This window comes from Pteropus medius, unplaced genomic scaffold (assembly GCF_902729225.1).
Source record: "Pteropus medius unplaced genomic scaffold, Ma_sr-lr_union100, whole genome shotgun sequence".
NCBI lineage: Eukaryota > Metazoa > Chordata > Mammalia > Chiroptera > Pteropodidae > Pteropus > Pteropus medius.
In genome coordinates, this window is record NW_024344378.1 from 20934499 (window position 1) to 20955097 (window position 20599).

The following is a 20599-nucleotide window of genomic DNA, read 5'->3' on the forward strand; positions in this document are numbered from 1 at the left end:
CCTTATCACTCATCTGTTTTGAGGTGGTAACAAGAAGGAACTGGCAGGCAGCCATGGGTTTCATCTCTACCCACCCACATTGTGTCCTGGGGTTCAGTGTCTAATCTGTTTTATCACTGGGCATCTTAACTTATTCTGTGCTTCGCACTGTTGACCCAACTTTTAAACCATAGTTTCTTCTCTGTCACTTTCCTCCTTCCACTACAAGCTCCTCATGTCTACTTTTTCTTCCCATAGTCACCAAAGGCTTTGTGTACAGCTCCTTCCTGAAGCCCTACAATGCCCGTCACAGCCACTCTGATGTCTCTGTCGGCAGCCACTCCTCCACCGAGTCGGAGCACAGCGGTTCCTCCCCCAGGTTCTCACGGCAGAACAGCAACAGCACTTTGACCTTCAACCCCAGCAGCATGGCTGTGTCCTTTACCTCGGGGTCTTGCCAGAAACAGCCTCAAGATGTATCTTCATTGAAGGAACTTGACCAAGGAACTATCAGTGCCTCTTTACACTTGGGCAGTTCAGAGAGCAGTCCTTCCAGCTGCCTGTCAGAGCCCAAGCCCTGGGACTCTGCAGATGCGTCTCGAGACACTGACCAGCCCACCCCAACCCTGAGGAGCTACCGAAACTCCAGACATCCAGAAATGGCTGGTTGCTCTGTACCAGGGCGAAATGGGCAGGGTAAAGACCTTGTAAAAGGATGTGCAAGAACAGCCCAGTCTCCGGAAGACAAAAACAAAGAGCCAGAAAGCAGGGAGGCACAAGGCAACCAGGTGAGTGCTCCCTGCTCGTCATGCAGAGCAGGCGACAAGTCTGCCGCGGGTGCAGATAATGCTCTTTTAGGAGTGGGTGAGTCAGAGGCTTGCCTGGGGCCTAGGGGTGATCTGGATATGGGCTCACGGACAAGTGTTATGGAACCACGTGGAAACACCCTGCTGCAATAGCGAGCATCTCACACCTGCTGAGCACCTTCTGTGGCTGACTCCCTCATAGGCTATTTCTGAGCCCCTTCTGCTATGTCATTGGGCATTTACAAGGCGTTATGATGAAAACTTTTGCCATTCTTCTAATCCACTAATTTCTCAGGTGTATGAAGTCTGTTATTTAACTCATCATTTAGTTTTTTAATTCAAGTACTGTGTTTTTAGTTCTAGAATTTAGAAGTAAAATTCTGGCTCCATTTCAGTTTTTTTTTTTTTTTTTTTTTTTTGTAACGACCTGTTTGTTGTCTTGGGAATTTGTACCTTGAACATTTAAACCCTCATTTTAAAGCCACTTTCAGATTCACAGCCAAGGAGTCCCTGGCTCACCTGCTTGTCGCATTTGCTCACTCTTGCAGCAGCAAGTTTCCATGTGTGTGTTACAATATTGGTCTGTGAGCTCATCGCCCACGGGGGCTGCCTTTGTTGAGAGACTCACACATTCCCTGGATTGTGGACGAGTTTGCCTTTGCCAAGCTCTGGATTCCAAAACATCACTTTCGCACTAGTTTTTCAGCTCAGACTTTCCACACCACGTTCCCCTGAGTGCTACAGATAAGCATAGTGCATGCCTGTTTCTCTCTGATGATTCTGTTACTACCCACAGCCCAGGACAGACATCCCAGTGCTGGACCCACCAATGGACAGTTTTTGTAGACATGTTGAGGAAGAGATAGCCCTTTCTTAAATTCTGACCTGGTACCAACAGCTCAATTCTAGCCTCATCTAGCCAAGTCCTAAAACCCCAGATGTCAGGTGTGCTTTAAGTGTTTGAAATTCAGAATTTCTATGTTTGGGGTATGGAAGGGTATCCTTATATCTCATCCATCTTCCATATTGCCTGAAGGTTCATTTCTTCTTTCGCTCTTTAAGGCAACTATGAAAGTGTAAAAAGATATGAAATTTGGTTTTCTTTGAATTTGTTTGGTTCGTTATGGTAGCCACCAACCATATATAGCAGATAAAGATATAATTTAAATTAGTTAAAATTAAATAAAATTTAAAAATTAAGTTCCTCTGTCTTATTAGACGTGAGAAGTGTTCAACAGGCACATGTGGCTAGGGGCTGCCATATTGGATGGTGTAGATATAGACCATCCCCATCCTCCAAGGAGTTCTGTGGCTCCAAGAAGGTTCCCGTGGCCTGACTCATTTTTTTCTCCGTCACACAGGTCTATTTTGCTGTCTATACCTTCAAGGCGCGGAACCCAAATGAGCTGAGTGTGTCAGCCAATCAGAGACTCAAGATTCTGGAGTTTAAAGATGTTACAGGAAATACAGAGTGGTGGTTAGCTGAAGTTAATGGGAAGAAGGGCTATGTTCCATCCAATTATATTCGCAAAACTGAGTACACCTGAACCTGCTCTGCCTTCCACTCAACCTTGCTGCCCTCGCTTCCTTCTGCCGAAGGGCTTTGGTGGTCCACTGGGAGGGCACCTACTCTGGAGACAGGCCCTGTTTGCATTGCTTAAACCAGGCCACAGTGGGGCACAAGATCAGTCTTGTTCTCCTCAATTGGGTTGTCTACCTTGATGCTCACTAGAATTTCTAGAATTTGAAGTGGACCCTGGGCTTGAAAATAATTCAGTAACGATGAGGAGAGAGGCAAGTCCTGGGGTCATTCTATGGACATGAAAAATGTTCAGTTAGAAGACCAGCATCCTATGTATGCTGGAGCTGTGCAGTAGCATTAGAAGATATTGGTGTTGGTTGTACCATACTGAGTTTGGGGTGGCTCTGTGCTGCACAATCATCTGACCAGAAACCGATTTGGATGAAGAGAATCCTCCGGAAGCCCTTTTAGGCCATGCCTCTGCCTGTGGCAAGGAGTTTGTTGGATTGTACCAATTCTGGTGTTTCAAAGCTTCAGTGTCTAGCACACATTGAGACACACACACACACACACACACATTTCTAAAAGTCCTTAAAACGCTACCGTCTGTAATTCTTTTCTTCATTTCACTGTATTTCCAGATTGCTTGTGCAAAATTCAACTGCTTTCTTTCTCCTTTTTAAAAGGAGAAAGGTCTTTATTTTCCTTCGACCTTCATCTGAAAGATTCTCTTTCCTTTTAGGTACAGTCATCTACACCTTTCTGACAGTCATCTCTGCTTTATACGGTCTGTGCGTGATAACCTGTCTTGGCCCTCTCTCCTACAACCCGATAACATAGATTTTCCTAGAACAGGGTCAGAGCTCCACCCATTTCATTGAAAGGATTCACTCTACAGTGAGCTGAAACCATTCCAGCCTGGCGGAAGGCTGGATGCCTTTCTCCTTCATCCAAGCATGCTACTGCCCACAGATGCCGAAGACATAATGAGTGTGTCTCATTCGACTTAGGATAAGCAGTCCCCGAAGTAGCTTATCCTGGACTTTGAAATAAGTATTTTCTGTTTCATGCTTCAGAGACCACAGCCTAAGCCAAACAGATTTCAAAGTGCCTGATCAAATAGGTTCTGTGATGTCACTTTAGTATTCTGGACCCTAAAGTGCCCAATCATACCTTTCTTCGGCCTCAGGAAGAGATTTGCTAATCCTCACACGAAGACTGTCCTCCTGAAGGTTCTTATTTAAGGTCTGCCACAGATATGAAGCCTACCTTGGAACAGGAAACTATGAATTTTATCTTAAGAAAGGGAATTAAGAACAGCCTTATAGCCCCTGCTCCTCCAAGCACACCTTTGGCCTAAAAATCCTGACAATTTGGGAGATGCCTGTGGACTCCTGAGCCCTCGTGTGTCTGCAGGTCGGTTGGAAGCAGTGATGCGAGCCTCTTGTGAGTAGTGTTTATATAGAGAGATGTTTATATTGAAGTAGTTATTTTATAAATAAAAACATTTCTAAGGGCCACGAGTATGTTTTCTTGATTTCCCTCCACATTTAGCCTGAACCTTCCTCTTGGATTTCTGAGGATACCTTCCTGATAATTAAGTGATGCCCAGATTCCGGGTGATGGAAGGGACTAAAGGAAGAAATTCAAGTAAAAAATTCATTTGTCAAATCTAATATCAACGGAATTACTGTAAAGAGATATTCATGCTGCAGGCGATTGCCTTTTTATTTTAAACAATTTTATACTATAAAATCCTAGAAAAGCAGAAAAGTCGAATTCTCTAATCTGGAATTCCTAAGAGGTTAGTATTTTCCTGATATTACAGAGGTGGAAACTGATGCACTAGAGATGAACGAGGTCACGGTAGCAGCTTGGGCAAGATTGGGGCTGATATAGCAGGACAACTGGCAGAGGCGGGATTGAGGACAATGTGGGTGACAGTGAAGCAATCTGATATTGGGGTAGAAAACATGGTTATGTAGGTAGACTCTGGGAGAGAAACATAGATTAACTCTTTCGTTTTATGTACTAAGAAAATGGGATCCAACGACGTTGTGACTTAGTCAACTCATAGATCAAGTTTTTGATAGATCCTGAATTTAAACTTGGGCCTTGGGCTCTTTAGCTGAGTCTTTACACCTTGTTCTGGAGCCAGACTGTCTGACTTCAGACACTTAAGAGCTTTGTAACCTTGGCAATTTACCTAATCCGCGCTTCAGTTTCCTCATCTAGAGATACTAATACTATCCACCTCATGTGAGTGGTAAGGTTTGAATGAGGTTGTGTGTGGAGAGGCTACAACATCACCTGGCACATAGTAAACAAATTAGAAAGCCTGAGGTCCAAGTCAAGGAATTTAGATTTTATGAGCCTGGTAATAAACTAGATTCTTCAGTGAATCACCTGTTTCAGGAAAACTAAATGGCAACAGGATAATATGGAGGGAGGGAGATTAAAGGCAAGAAAACCTAATTATTGGGGAAAAGTTAATTGATTTGGAGATAAGATTACTTGAGAATGGAAAAAGTCATCCTATAAAGAATATAAAATTGAAGAAATGATGGAATTATTCTCAAAAGGGAGACCATTGGCGTGGGAGCAAGTGATTGAAAAGAAGATGGATTTGTTTTAAACACTGGACGTCTGCTAGGTCTCAGTCCTACAGGAGTGCTCTGCAGACCAGCAGCATCACCATCATGATGACCTGGGAGTTTGCTGGAAATGACCCAGCCAAGGTCTACTGAGCCAGGTCCTCAGGTTGTTTGTGTATCATTAAAATTTGAGAAGTATCTGTCCAGGCGAGTTTTTTTACTGGATTTTTCTACTGTCAAAAAAGTAGGAGTTACAAAAACCAAGGAAAGAAAAGGGTGTCAGATATTTCAGACACAACAGAAGGAAATACTATTGAAGAAAAATTCTAAATCCGATTTGCCCGCTTACTTCCTCCCATGAATTTTCTCCCTTTCCTGTTTGGAAGTAGCTCTTCTGTTGTGCTTTCATGCAAGAGTCCTAGAAGAACGGGGAAGGAGTTGGTGGGGTGCGGGGGAGGAATCTATTGTCATCTGTAAATTGTAGATTTCTGGCCTCGAGGTTGCTCTGAGAATAAATAAGATAACGTCTGCAAGTCTGTGCACTGTGAGCTCGAGAAGTACAAGGCTTTAATAAGGGCTAAATTTTGTGTCACCTTGTTTTAATTAATTGCAAAGCGGAGACTCTGTTTACGTGGGCTTTTCTTCAGGGTCAAGAATACAAACAGGCCCTGGAGAAACACCATCGCGGTCTGAATTCTGTTTCACTTGCAGAACCTTAAGCTTGAGGACCAAGAAACCTTGAGATTGATATGTCATTCTAAATCCTCTAGTCACGATATGAAGTCACACTACTCACAGGATTTTAAACTCTCCCACCTGTTGAAATTTTTACTATTTTACCTCTGCTACTGTGGCAGACACTCGGTGCCATGGCGCAGGATAATAAATCCCCATCTGAGCCCCTGCTTTATTTCACCAAGCCCATGGAAGTTTCTTGCAATTGTTAGTGAAGATCAACATTAGTGCTCTGCACGTATGAAGAAGGGAGCTTTCCACAACAAATTGCAGACTTCGCTAGCTACCCTGCAGGCCTATCCATTTCTTACCGCCATTCAGAGGTGACCCTCAAGAAGAAAGGAGCAGACGTAGTGCTTTCCCAGAGGTAAGTTCCAGTGGTGTGGTGGTCGGAGGGAGCGAGCCCTCTGATTAGGGCAGCAGCAATGTTTTCATTCAGGAAACATTGGGAGCAGACGTGGGACCCTGCAGCAGACAGCAGGACCATGTCATAAGGCACTGTCTGTGCACTGCCATGGCTGGGCCTCCAGCCATGCTTTTCCCACAGCAGCTACTCCTCAGGTCCAGGGTCAGGGAAGCTGACAGACTCCCAATCAGGGACCTTAACCAGGGACTTTTCTAGAGCCTCTCAGTGGAGATCAAGAAAAGATATGACTAAGCTCAATAAGATCTTTGCAATTTGGTAGAAGGGTGACAGATATGAACATTGAAATCCACTTTTAATAGGGCTTAAAAGATGGCATAATCTTCTACAAGTTCAAACCATAGTGGGATTCAGTGGAAATTAATGAATTGTCATTATACTGACTTCAGTTGGAGAATATTGACATTTTACCAGAGCTATTTGGGCTAATGGTATTGTATTTGTTTCCTATTGCTACTGTAACAAATTACCACATATTTGTGGCCTGAAACTAGTTTGTACCGTTCTGGAGGTCAGAAGTTCAAAATTAGTCTCACAGGGCTAACGTCAAGGTGTCAGTATGGCTGGTTCCTTCCGGAGGCTCTAGGGAAGAATCTGTTCCCTTTTTCAGCTTCTAGAAGCTGCCTGCATTCCCTGGCTTGTGGCCCCTCTCTGTCTTCAAAGCCAGCAGCATAGCATCTTCAAGTGTCTCTTTCTCATCACATTTTCTTCATTCTAACTGACCCTCTTGACTCTCAAGGATCCCTTGTGATGACACTGGGCCCAGCTGGATAATCTCCCCATTACAATATCCTTATCACATCTGCAAAATCCCTTTTACCATGTAAGGTAAATCCTCATGAGTTTTGAGGATTAGGATGTGGACATCTTTGGGGACCATTTTATCTACCAATGGTATGAAGTCACACGACATTTTTCAGCCCAATTGTCTTGAGAATGGAAATGTGATCCAGTCCAGACTATACTAGTGATTCTGGAGCAGAGATCAGCAAGCTTCTTATATGAAAGGCCAGATAGTAAATATTTTAGGCTTCGCAGGCCATTCAGTCTGTCACAACTCTGCCATTATAACACAAAAGCAGGCATAGATAATACAGAAACAAGTGAGCATGTCTGTATTCTAATAAAACTTTATTTACAAAACAGCAGGCTAGATTTGGCCTTTGAGTTTATGCCTACTCCAGGTCCAACTAAAACAAAAGGATTCTGGTCGACCATTAACAATGAAGTCAATTATGCAGAAAAATTAAACCTCTTGATGAAGGAAAATGAAAAGCTAGCCAAAGTATAATTGCTTTACAGAGTTAAACTAATAAGTATATCAGCCAGGCAGATAATTATGAGACTAGGAGGTGTCTTTATGATGCCAAATGCAAATCCTGACAAAGGAGCCAGCAGGCAAGGGCATTAGCACCAAGCAAGGGGAGAGACATCTCTGTCCAGAGATATAACCTGTGGGCAGCTCGACAATTGCTACAGGAACAAGTGGCTATGGCTTAAACAGCAGATAAATGTCTCAAAGAATGCTGCTCCAAAAAAAGCTCATCATTCACAGTGGAAGCTTGGGGACAGGACAAAAAGATCTGAAATCAGTGATAGTGGTTATCAGGCAGAATAGCCAAGTGGCTGTCATGGCAAGGGCTGAGGTGACTGTCCGAGAGATTACCAGTATGGCAACTAAGGCCTTGATCGTTACAGTTGAAGAAAGGAGTTCCGTATTAGTCCATTTTTTCAAACTCAGTAAGAACCAAACTAGTCTTAAGTAATTTTTCTTCCTGAAACTCTTATTTTTTTGTGCTTGTTTTACCTAAAAGAGATACTGCCTACGTAAACTTTTCCCCCCTTTGTTCTACTTCTCCCTTAAGTAGTTGCTTTTTATACTGTAACAGCTAAATTCTACAGCATAACCAATTACTTGCATATGAAGTGAAAAGGAATACTATGAAATTGGAGTGCTTCTTACAGTTAATTTTTTTATGCATTTTTATAATCTTTTACTTGATATCTTCAAACAATATGAAGCTTTTTAAACAGTTTAGTGTCTAACCTATTTAGAAGACTAAATCCATGCTTACAGTTGAATATGGTATTTGCTAACTAAATCTAAGTTGCAGAAGTTTAGACGTTTAAATGTCAATGTTTGTATAATATTGTTTGATAATTTTTAAATAAAGTCATAGCCAATGTGCATTTATGATTAAATATATTCTCATCCTAGTACCTCAGTGGAACAAGTTTCTTCAGAGGGTGTTTTGAAAGGCGTTTATACAAATATTTGCATATTTGACCACTGGTAGCCATGGTGGATATATCTGAGAAAAACGATACAGGAAGCAGCAATACCTATGCCATCAGTACAGGTTAGATGTGATGAGAACCTGAAAGGTGGCAAAAGTGATGGGGATAAAGAAAGAAAAGTGGAAGGGCCTCATGGCCGATGCGGTCTAGAAAAGGAAAAGTTAGGGGTGATGCCGAGGTTTTCATTTTGTAAGACGGAGTGGAAAACGATGCTACCACTTGAAATAGAAAGTACAAGGGGAAAAAAAATCTCTCTTTTATTCTGATGAAGGGAGGAGAAGGGTATGTCAAATAAAGCAAGTTGAGTGTCAGAGGCCTAAAGGATATCCAGGCGATAACACCCACTGGCAGTTGAATATATGAATCTCTAAATTGGAGAAGAGGAAGGGACTAGAAATGAGAATCATGAGTAGAAGGTGAAACCACAAGAGTGCATGAAGTCACTTACGGAGAAAATACGGAGGAACATAGAGTGGGAGTCAAAAGCATAGGGACATCTTAATGCTTCAAGGACAGGTAAAAAAGGGGACCTCAGGTAGAGAAGTGGAAAAGAGCAAGAATGTTGTGAGTGAGTTATCTGGGGCCTGGGCCAACAAGATTTGAAGTAGTCGGAGTCATCACTGAAGTTTTGGGTCTGGGCTGGCTCCGGTTCCCACAACATTCACCAGGTGGCTTAATCATCACTATTGAGATATGGATGACCTTTCCCCTCTCTTCATCTGCATCATAGGAGTAGGTAGATCAAAAATCCTCATGATAGGAAAAGAAGAAATTGTTGGAGAAAATCAGGAAATTTGTTTCTGGTCCTGGTTCTGCCAGAAACACTCATGTTTTGACTTTGGATATCCTCTAACCTTTCTCGGATTGGTGCTTATCTGAAAAATAAGGGACTTGAACTGGATTGTCTCCAAGGGCTCTATCAGTTAGGTTAGTCAGGAGACAGAAACCATAGGTTATTTTAACAGGACAATGTAAAGAACTGCTAGGTAGGCACTGAAGAAAGAGCCAAGGGAAAACAAGGTTCAGAGAGCAGCCACCGCAAGAAGCAACCATCCCCGTGAGGGCTGCGGGGGAAGAAGGGGAGAGGTTGGCATCGCTAAGGCGGAAACGTGGACTTCTGAGAAGGGGTGCTGCACAGCTGGTGCTGGCGTCTCTGAGGGGCACAATGTCACCGGTCCTGGGAATACTGGAAAAACTGCCAGCTGCAATCAGCACTGCTACTTGTATGAACTGCCACTGCAGAAAAACATGGTCAGAGTGATGCTGATGGGAACAGAGCAGCTAGGAGGAAACACTTCCCTTCCTCATTCCAGCCTTGAGGTTATTTATCCCCTTCCATTAGGAAGTTTAAATCTCTGAGCATCTCACTCATCAAACAGCTAAAATGGTAAATAAATAAAAATCGTTTATTATTGCATCACTGAAATGGACGTAAGGAATACATCGAACCAAAAATAACGTGACACCAAAAACTTGGACAATTCCATTTAGGACAGCTCAGGTTCAATGCAGGCCTCAAAGAATGTTCACAGATAAAATGCTAAGGAGAGTGAGTAGCTTACAAGGAAATAGAGCACCACAGATAAAAAACAAAAAAAAAACAAAAACAGCAAACACCTCTAATCGAAACCTCAATAGTAACCAGAGGAATATAAATTAAAACCTCACTGAGGTACCAGTTCATACTCATCGGATTGACAAAATGTTTTAAACTGGCATTGCCAGTTTGCTGTTACCTAGTATACGCATATGAACATGTGTATACTCCCTATTATAGCCTAAGAAAGTCTTGCATGTGTATCTCAGGAATTATATACCGGAATGTTTATAGCAGTATTGTTCATAATAGGAAAAAACAAAAACAATGGCCGTAGAAATAATCCTATTGCTGTCCAACATTTAAATGGTAAACTGGCGTACTCACACACGGCCATACTGCAGAGCAGTGAGAAGGAACAAACCTCACTGAGTGCATCAACATGGATGAGTCTCAAATGATATTGAACAAAAGTCATAGAAGAACACATGCAGTATGAGACAAGCCATTTACATAAGTTTTAAAAAGGTACACATTGTTTAAGGATATATATGAACTTGGTAAAACTAAAATGAAAAGCAAGGGGATAATCATCACAAAATTCAGAATAGTGGTTATTTCTGGGGGTTGGTAAGCAAGGATGTAGGATTGAAGTGGGATCGTTAGGGGGTTCTGCTGTAGCTGGTAATAATCCTTTTTTTTAACTTGGATGGAGGGTACATGGGTGTTCACTTATGATCTCTTAAAATGTACATTTACACACACTTCTCTATGTATGATATACGTCCCAAAAATAAAATTAAGGAATGATCCTTATAGTCTTTCTCTAAGCCATGGGACCTGCTTTCAGAACGTCGTGCTATTCGCATTTTCAATGCCAGCTTCTTTGGCCATGAAATAAAAGGGGCCAGGGTTTTTCAGCAGTTCTTCAGGGCTGCCGTACTCTACAATCTTCCCATGATCTAGAACCATTACCCTGAAATAAGAAAGAAGGAAATACAAGTCTTAGAAAGCAGCATCTCAGATTTTGGCACTTATAAGAATAACCAGAACTAAGTTGTGGTGCATTCATTCATACAAGGCTACAGAGCAGCGAGAACAGATGAACCACGTCAACGCGGATGAATTCCATACGTAATGTCGATCGAAAGAATCAAGTAGTAGGAGAATAGATGCAGTATGAGTCCATTTACATGAGCTTTTTTTTTTTAAAAAAAAAAAAAGATACACATTGTTTAAGGGAGCCTATCCTCTCCAAACAGTTTCTAAGATTACTGATGTTACTCCGTTTTGAATGTAATCTGTCAGAGCTGGAAGGAACAGGAAGCTGTTTCCAGGAGCAGCAGGCGAGACCCAGTTTGGTTGGGGAGGTCTGTGGTCAGTATCTGCCACTCAGGTCTGGAGCCTCCACCTCCCCATACTTGGTTATTGTTCCACACAGACTTTCACTTTACTATCGAGATAATTAGTTCCCTTAACCCTGTTGGCTTCCATTAGCTTGATATACGTATAATTTGGGGCAAATTACTTGAAATCTCTCAGCCTGTTTCTTCATCAGTAAAATGATGGGTAAACCTTCTGCTGTAAGATATCACGTGGCTGATGTATTTAAGCTGCGTCTATCAAGCTCTGCTCCCGTCCCCACCCCCACACTCACTTGTTGCTGTCCATGATGGTATGTAGCCTGTGAGCAATGGTGATAGTTGTGCAGTGGGAGAACTCCTTTTGGATGGTCATCTGGATAAGACGATCTGTCTCGAGATCCACTGCAGCAGTGGCCTCATCCATGATCAGAATCTTGGATTTCCGAAGCAGAGCCCTGGCCAGGCACAGTAGCTGCCTCTGCCCTATGCTGCAGCCAATGGAAGAGACCAAGCATTAGCCCTAAGGACCAAGAAATAACCTGGGATTGGATGTGGGGACAGTCTTCATGTTCCAGGTCAGACTTCGGAAAACCCGCACTCCTAAATTCTCCCAGAATGCCTTAGCCTCTCTCACTAGCTACTCACTGTTACCATGGACAATGTTTTCCAAACTTTCCCAATTAGAAGACCCACCACAGGCACTTAATTTAAATATTCAAGTTTATGGGCCCCACTCTGCTCAATCAGAATGGGAAGAGCCATGGAACATGTATTTTCTAATAAGCACCCCAGGCAATTTTTATGTTTAACAAGTTTGGAAAAGACTAGCTCAGGACTGGTGCTTTGCATTTGGCTGCAGTGATATCCTAATACACCGACAATTCCAAAATGAGATGGATGCCCCAAGTTCATTTCAGCCGTATTTGACCTGACATCATTAATAGAGTGATGCCACACGAGAACACCCCAGTGGCATTTCTCAGTAGCGTTGGCAAATCTATTTATTATTTTAATTAGCCTAGTCTCAAGGCTAATTATTGGTTAGAGGCCTTCTGCCTTGATTAGAGACGTAGCTAACTAATGAACATGATGTCTTGGTGTGAGATGCAATGTATGTAGAACTCCAATATGCTTGTAAAATGCAAATTGCTTTAATTTGCTAAAAGCTGGTTGGTAATGCAGGCTGGACCTCTTACTTAAATAAAGAAGCTCTGGGCAATGATGTGGAGGAAACACTCCAGAATTCGCTAATTGCTCCTTCTTGCTGTGGCCATTAGGGAGCATATTAAACAGAAGGTGGCTAGACTAAAAGTTCTGTAATTCTCTGTAACAAAATTTCTGCAGGAGATGAGAAGTCACCCAAGATAAACTTCCAGATTTTCTCTGTGAGAGGCAACTGCAGAGCTACTTCCTTAACTTGTAACAAACATCTGCCTGGTTCAGCTGCGCTTCATACACCAGTTTGATGTGGAGGAAATACTCCAGTTCTGCTTAAACACCCGTTTGGCTCTTGGCTGGTTTTCTCTCCCACCTTCCCCTCCCCCTCCCTCGCCTTCTCCCTCTCCTCTCTTGCCCAAGCTGATTGAGCTCCAATCTCTGATCACTCACCAGAGAAATTTAAGTTTTAACACCCCAAACCAGGTCTGAAATCAAGGCACTGTGTAATTCCATTTAAGTGTCTCCCAGCATGGACAGAGAAAGATAGTGTGATTTTTTTTGTTGTTGTTCCTACAAACCGGAAGTGTCAAGCCCCGCACACCTGCATCCCATCACATCCTGCCATCCTGCCAGGGCTTCCACATGGCCCCGCATGTCTGTAGCATTTACTACACAGCATTTATTCTCAAAAGGTCTGTCTTCATCACGCTGTAAATGCTGGGAGGTCAGGAGTTGTGTCTGTGTCATCTCCCTCTCTATCTCAGTGCCTGAATATAGTAGATGCCCAATGCTTATTTGCTGACTGAATGTTTAATAGCATTTTTCATAGGTCTAAAGACCCATTAAGTCCTGCTAGTTCTTAGATTCGTTGCTGAGGGGAAACAAACTTGGTGGTCTTCTTTCTATACCAAGGCTTACAAGTGTTCCCTGGGGCTATACAACGAAGTCACCTGTGCCCCTGATTCAGCTGGTCTGGGGGGCCGCCTGGACACTGAAATTCTTTTTTAAGTTTTCCCGAGTGATTCTAGCATACAGCTTAGTTAAGAATCAACGCTCTAGATGGTGTTTCTCAAACCGTAATATACATAAAAATCACCTGGGAATCTTACTAAAATGTGGATTCAAGTCAAGAACCTGAGCTTCTGCATTTATAACAAGCTCCCAGGGGAAGCCAGAGCTGCTGGTCCAGAGCTACTGAGCTTCCCTTCTTTTCTGAGTTTCACTTGCTAATGGTCCATGCCTTGCCTACCACTCTGAAGGTACCCAGGACTGGAGCAAGAACTACCTCAGAGCAGTGGGCTTTGGCTGAGGTCTGAACTTCAGTGTGTGGAAGGAAAAACCCAATTGTCATAGGGAAAATGCCAGGTCAACTTATAAGCCGACAGGGAAGCACATACTGAAGACCAGAAGTGTGAAGTCCACATACATAGAAAAGCTTTGGAAAGGTAAAAAGAACTGGGAAGCCAAGAGAGTCTCTGGGCTGGTTAAAGGTGTTCCAAGTGCCGATGGACTTCGGACACCACATCCCCATCACCTGAGACCAGTGCTGCTCAAACTGGGATTCCCATAGCAACACTCAGGATCCTTTAGAACTCCTACATCCAGCCTACACCTCATACCAATGAAATCAGACTCCCTAGGGTCAGACCAGGCATTGGGATTGTTTTCATCCTTATTGCAGTGAGCAGCTAAGTGAAAAACCTCCACAATGGCAGGATCTGTAAGCTTACTTTGTGTAATGTCTTATGAACGCATATGTACTAACAAAGGTTTTCAAGAGCTCTGATGTGTTCACATCTATTCTATCAGATCATCTTCACAATGGGTTCACATGACACATTGGGAATTAGACCTGGAGAGTGAAAACTCTATGATGCCAGGTACCACCTAGCACAAGAAACAAAGGCTCCTCTCACTGCCTGTGGGGGAGGTGGGTTATGAAGCGTTACCTAAGGTTGTCGCCAGCCTCTGTCACTTCATGAGACAACCCAAGTTGCAGGTTGGCCACAAAGGATTTGAGGTGAGCCAGCTCTAGGGCCTTCCATATCTCTTCGTCTGAGTAGTTGTTGAAAGGGTCCAGATTCATCCTCAGGCTTCCAGAGAACAGGATAGGATCCTGCAAGTCAAGGGACAAGGGGGTCACTGGGCTAATGACAGAGAAAGGACTAGCCGTACTTTGTGGTCAGGAGAAAGAGAATAGGACTGGCCCGCGAGGGAAAGCTGGTTAGTGGTTAAGCTTTTGTAGTTTCCCTTCTGAAGGTTTAGAGTGGCTGCCAGCTGGGGGAGCTAAGCACAGGATTAAGAGGAGTCTTTGTTTTGGGGGATTTTGTTTGTTTGTTTTGTCTTGTTTTTCATTCTGAGATTTATTTATGGATTTCCAAATTTGTCTTAGCATCCCTTACTAGGGAAGAAAAATGTCCCAAACTCCCAAAAGAAAACTCATGGTGTGGATGCGGAGGGATCAAGGGTGGTATAGTCAGTCACAGGAGAAGAATTTATTATGCCTTTGAGGAAGCTGGAGAAACGGGTGCATCAAACTGAGCGAACACCAGACAAACCAGAACCGCCCGCAGAGACGTGGCAGCAGTGAGCAGAGGAGGAATGGTTCTAATGAAGCTCCAGGTACCACCGAGAAGCCTCCAGGGCAGTCCTTATTTGGTGGGGTCCAAAAAAGCCCCGTGGAAGCCTTTCTTGCTGATGCACTAAGCATTCGCCTTGTTGGCAGAAACCTGCAGCAAATTTCCTCCCCTATCTTTTAACCATGTCAAATGGGGGAATGTAAAGCTTAATGGTTTCAAGCTTCAGCAACCAAACTGCTAATGCTGGTTGCAAAGGTCTTGTGAACCGTGATGGGCTACAGAAATGCTAAATAATCATCTGCTCTATTTGACTTCCATTGTGTTGCTGCCACCCACTGGTTAAATACTGGCAGCCACACAAGTATATCCCCCAAAATGCAAAACTTTTTTTGTGAGTTTGAAAACAATGTGTTGTAGGAAGCTAGCTTAGGCATCCTGGGTAGGCTGCAGAAATGAGACTGCTAATTGAATCTACGTCAAGAAGAAGATGCACGTGTTTTTCTGCAGGACGAGCTGTACCCTGCTGTGTGTGACAGAGAAAGTTCTAGAGCTCACCTGAGGGATGATGGTCAGTTTCTCTCGGAGGTCATGGAGCCCAATGGAAGCAATATCTACCCCATCGATGGTGATCTGGCCACCCGCAGCCTCTAGGATTCTGAAGAGGCTGTTTGTCAGGGATGACTTCCCAGCTCCTGTCCTGCCCACCACACCGATCTGTAAAAAATTCCTTTGCAGTTTAGTTCACCATGTGATTCTTGGTGAGCAAAAATTGAGCCTGGGGCAGTCATAATCACAGGTGGTAAGAGACAGGGATTGGCTGCTACATCTCTAAAATGTTAAACTGATTTTGTTTTTTTGGGAGGTGGGGGGAGGCAGATGTCAGAAAATGACTGCCTTCTCATCCCACCTCCTAAATTGTTGCTTGCTGAGAATGACAGCTACTGTTGGAAATGGACACGTTAGCAGCTGTTATAATTATTATTGGAAATTATAGATTAAAAAAAAAAAATCTTTGTTTAGAAGTGTGGAGAGATGAAGGACCGGGCCTGCCATCAACTGAGAAGCAGATCCTGTCATGGACCTCTGCAACCTTATCCAGACATTTTCTGGTCCTACATCAGACCCTAAGTCCTCATAGAATAAGAACATCGTAGGAGGGTGCAGGACTTTGCAGACCAGAAGGAGAACTAAGCCCTTCTCTCTGCAGGGAGAATTTCCACACTTGTGTTCTCACCAGTTCCTTCCCCAGGCCAGGTGCTTCCTGACTTCTTCTCTAGAAGCCTTGGTTCTTACAGAAAATGAGCCTGAGGTCAGCCACTGGAGAAGCAATGCCTGCAGGGAGGCACGGAAGGGCTGAACAAAAAAGCCCTTCCAGCCCCAGTGAGTCTGTTTGATCCCATGTCGATATCCTGCCCTCTGATGGTGGTGGTGTGTCTCTATACCTTCTCTGGAGAGGAAGTGCCCTGACTCACTCCATCTGAATGATGAAGACCCAAAAAAAGTTCAGCTGCTCACTACCTCTGTCCAACAGTCCTCTGATCACAAGGACTTACATTCAGGACCTTCTTCAGTTCTACCTACCTTCTCCATGCTCCTGATGTCACAAGTGATCCCTTTCAGTACCAGATCCAGCTCTGGTCGGTACCGTACTTCATAGTTTCTAAACTGGATCTCCCCTTTGCTGGGCCAACCTACTGGAGGTCTCTTATCAGTCACCCAGGGTGCCTGTCAAGGAGACAGGGAGAAGTGCTTTACGGAGAGTCGATTCGCTGAACAGTCCGCATGGGACTCACGTCGCAGAGCAGAAGGGTAGCAGTGTCCCAGCTACCTGTGGGCATCTGCACTGAATGGATTGAAATACACTGGGACTTTCAGAGGTTCCTACCCCAAACTGTTTCCTATTCTAAGTTTCAAGAAGTTGGGCCCTTTGAGCTAGAGCGAGGGACTTTAGGATCACCTTTATATTCCCACATGTGCTCTCTAGACAAGGTGAAGATTTTCTCTCAAAGGAGTCATTCCTCTCTCTCTCTCTCTTTCTCCCTCCCTCTCTCCCTCTCCTTCTCCGCACCTCCTCCCTTGTCCCTGAGTTCTTCTAATTCCCCCTTACCTCATTTTCCACATTTATGTACTCATTTATTCGTTCAACAGCCACAATGTTGGTCTCAATTTCTGATGTCAACCTCACTAGCCAGCTCAGGCTTTGTGTGATCTACAGAAAAACCAGAAGATTAAAGATCATCCCAGGCTCATAAACCAATGCAACTAGTCAAACCACAAGGTCAATCCAGTGCCTACTTTGTACTTGGCACTATGCTGAACTCTACAAGAGAGCAAGGAAAGTGTAAGTGACAATCTTCACTAACTTGGGGGAGAAAATGAGACCAGTGCATCAAATGCCTGGAGGACAGCCAAGTGCTCAACTGTGTCGTGGTCACATGAAAAGCAACATGAGCTTGGGGTGGCTTGGGGCTAGGCTGGGGTTGGAGAGGCTGGAAGTTGGTGGAGTGGGACTAGACCTTTCCTGCCTTTAAGCCTACTGTTTCTTTGTGGAAAGGGTGGTGGGCGGCATTCTACAAATGGGGAAAGCATAAGAAAAGATACAAGGTAGGAAAAAGCCTTCCAAAAAGCTGCCTCTTCTCTCTGCTCTTAATTAACAGCTCAATTGAGAACTCAGCCCTTAAGGTGGACATCCACATAAACTCTTGTCCTCCTTTACCCCAATAAACTGCAGGGGCCTTCCTGCCATTACAAAGATGTATCTAACCACCAGTCAGAGGGTAGTCATGATCCTGGCTTGTCTAGAGTCCGGGACATCTGTGGATTACTCATACACAAGCTTTTTTCAAGCAAAGAGTCAAAACAGGGAGCTTTTGGCGAGCAAATGCTGCTTAGAGAGAAGGACAGCACAGGACTGTGGGGACTAAGAGTAACCACTGTGTGTAGTTTGAACCACGTGGAATTGTTGATATTTGGATGTTTTTGTTTGGGTTCAGTCTAATAGTTCTCTCTTTGCCCTATCTGCCCTGTCCAGGTTAATAAGCCTAAAAATGGAGCGATAAAAGGTCAGTGACATAAGGAACTGAGTGACTCTGGTGAACAACAGAGTTATTTTGGGTGCTCAACATGATCACCTTGGCCTTTATTAACTCTTACTGTAGACAGCACCGTATGGAGTGTGCTGGTGGCTATGCAAACCTCTAATATTTTAGTTTAAAAAGATACCATGAAAGATGGCCAAATGGCTTATTAAATGAGTATCATTTATGGAACATTTACTGTAGTGCCAGCCACTGTCTTAGGTGCTAAGAAGTAATGTTTAACATTTATTCCCTCGTCATGCTGGGAGTTTTATTGGACTCTATATTCTTTACTAGAATTAGCTCTAATTATTCTGTGATCTAAGAAAAACAAACATAGGAGAAGTTATTTGTTCAAAAGACTTTATGGTTACTATTATATTATGGAAAAGAAACTAATTTGTTCTTTGTTTGGACTAGAATCAAGCAGAGAGGCAGGGAACTATTAGATGGAATCATAATAAATTGGTTTCTTAACTTCCAAGGGCAACAAAATTTATGTCTATTTTTCCTGACGACACTAGTACCTATTTAGAAAGGGTAAGGAGCATGTCCATGGATTACAGTTAGAGACAGAGCCAGGGTTTAAAGCTTAGTCTTCTCTAGTGCCTCGGATCTAGAAAAGAATCAAGAACATGGTATACTCTATGCTCAGTTTAAGAATAAGTTCATTGATTTATCCAAATTCCCAACCATCAGACTCACACTGAGTGCATTGGACAGAACAAAGCCCGCCATGTCCCCACTTAGGGTATCTCTATAAATAACCATCATCAAGGAAGCAAAGAAGACAACCAGGTTCCCGACCAGGTCCAGACGAATTGCAAGCCACCTACAGGGCAACAGAACCAGAGAGAGAGGTGTCACTGAGAGTTATCCTCTTCCTTACCTTACCCAGCAACCTACGTGTTTATAGAACATTCGCAGAGGGCTTGAGTTGGTAGGGTATTCTTAGCAGGTGTCTCAATTTGACTATACTATGTGTTCTTAAAGTGTTTTAAGTTGCATTTTAAAAATAAATTGCATTTTAGAGATATCAGAGGCATTTACTGAACTAAGGAAATCTATGGTTCGATGTCTCCCAAACTTGCCAAATCATAAGAATTATCTGGGGCGATTGTTTAAATACACAAATTCACACACACACACACACAACAGAATATCTGGACTCTTTCTCGGGATTTTGACTCAGAGAGCTTAGACTAGGGTTCAGAAACCTGCATTTTTAACAAACGTGCCAAGAGATTTCTCTCTATTAGGCAAGGGGAAATAATGGCATAGAGAATCTATATGTAAAGTTAGAAAATAAACACCACAGCAAGGTTCAATGTATCTTGTCTGGTTTCATGATTTTAAAATGGTAGAGAAGAAGATGGAGGTGGAGGGAAGTTAGGTGCAAGCTGATCGCAGAGAGATGGGTTTGTAGAGAACTGAATGAGATATGGATAGACATAGTTATAAACATAAATAAAATGTATTTAAATAAATTTGTACCAATAATTCTAGCATGTGCACAAATAAATATGATACATATTTAAAATGGGGGATCCAATAGGTTAATGACTTATATGCCTGTTTCTTTCTTGCAAAGTACCTAAGAAATAAAATATCTTTACAATCAGATTTCTGACCTCTGCTTGTTCCAAATAATACTGAGTATCATTAGTTTGCCCTTACTACCTCAAGATAATATGGAAGCTAGTTAAGAATTCCCACTTCCTCTATAAGACCTTTCTCCTTCAAGGATACACCACTTCTTGCCAGGGGCTGATGATGCTAGAGAAATGAAGAATGCTCACCCTTCTCAGGGCTTCTCCTCACAGGATGTGAGCTTCCATTTCTGTCACCATTGGCTTTACCTGAAAATTCCCAATTGTCCTCCCTCCAACCCCTGCTTTGTTTGCTAACCTACAAAGTGTTGTCCTGCCTACGGAGAATCTTATACCTACTGTCAGGGAAGCAAACAGAGAATGTCCAGTTCACCCAACCCTCATGCAGTACCTGTTACAAAATGCTCACAGATGTCATTTGACTTTCACCATAAGCCTGTGAGATAGGTTATGGTCTAGCCATTATAAAAACAAAGAAAATGAGATTCTCCTTAGAGAGGTGACGGCAATTTACCTAGCTTGGTGCATGTCAGAACAGGCACAGGGTTCCAGTTTCTGACTCCAAAGCATACGCTTTCTTCTCTCTACTTACATGGGTTTGGCCAGAGTGACTTTCACTTGCTGGCTATGCCTGTTCTCCCACAGCTAATGTCAAACATACAGAATATCAAAGCACACTTTTGGATATATACCCAAGGAAGCCTCACCTGTTGGAGATAATCCAGGAAAAGACACATTTCTGATTATTGTCAATCAATACTTCACTGTGTTTTAGAAATCGCTGCTGGTGCTGAAAGGCGCGGATGACAGGCAAACCTGACACAGTCTCACTGAAGAAAGAGTAGATTGGGGATCTGGTGACAGAGTCCAGACGTCTCAGCTGGCGGGAAGTAGCCACATAAAATATCTGGACCCC

The 20599-nt window shown here is 43.2% G+C and overlaps 2 protein-coding genes across 5 annotated transcripts in view; one reads left to right on the forward strand and one right to left on the reverse strand.

Annotated features, from left to right (window-relative positions):
• The window catches only part of DNMBP (dynamin binding protein), a 91773-nt gene extending 87948 nt beyond the window's left edge, over nt 1-3825 (forward strand). For all 4 annotated transcript variants that reach the window (XM_039871526.1, XM_039871525.1, XM_039871527.1 and 1 more), the window contains 2 exons: nt 238-767; nt 2147-3825. In XM_039871526.1, coding sequence (XP_039727460.1) covers nt 238-767; nt 2147-2332 — 716 coding nt within the window. In that variant the 3' untranslated portion in view covers nt 2333-3825. The remainder of the gene's footprint in view (nt 1-237; nt 768-2146) is intronic.
• Nucleotides 3826-9746: 5921 nt separating this feature from the next.
• Nucleotides 9747-20599, reverse strand: part of ABCC2 (ATP binding cassette subfamily C member 2) — a 53606-nt gene continuing 42753 nt past the window's right edge. Inside the window, exons 25-32 of the mRNA XM_039871529.1 lie at nt 20391-20590; nt 18779-18905; nt 17104-17205; nt 16578-16721; nt 15552-15710; nt 14367-14533; nt 11553-11747; nt 9747-10871 (exon numbers count right to left, since the gene is read on the reverse strand). Coding sequence (XP_039727463.1) covers nt 10742-10871; nt 11553-11747; nt 14367-14533; nt 15552-15710; nt 16578-16721; nt 17104-17205; nt 18779-18905; nt 20391-20590 — 1224 coding nt within the window. The 3' untranslated portion in view covers nt 9747-10741. The remainder of the gene's footprint in view (nt 10872-11552; nt 11748-14366; nt 14534-15551; nt 15711-16577; nt 16722-17103; nt 17206-18778; nt 18906-20390; nt 20591-20599) is intronic.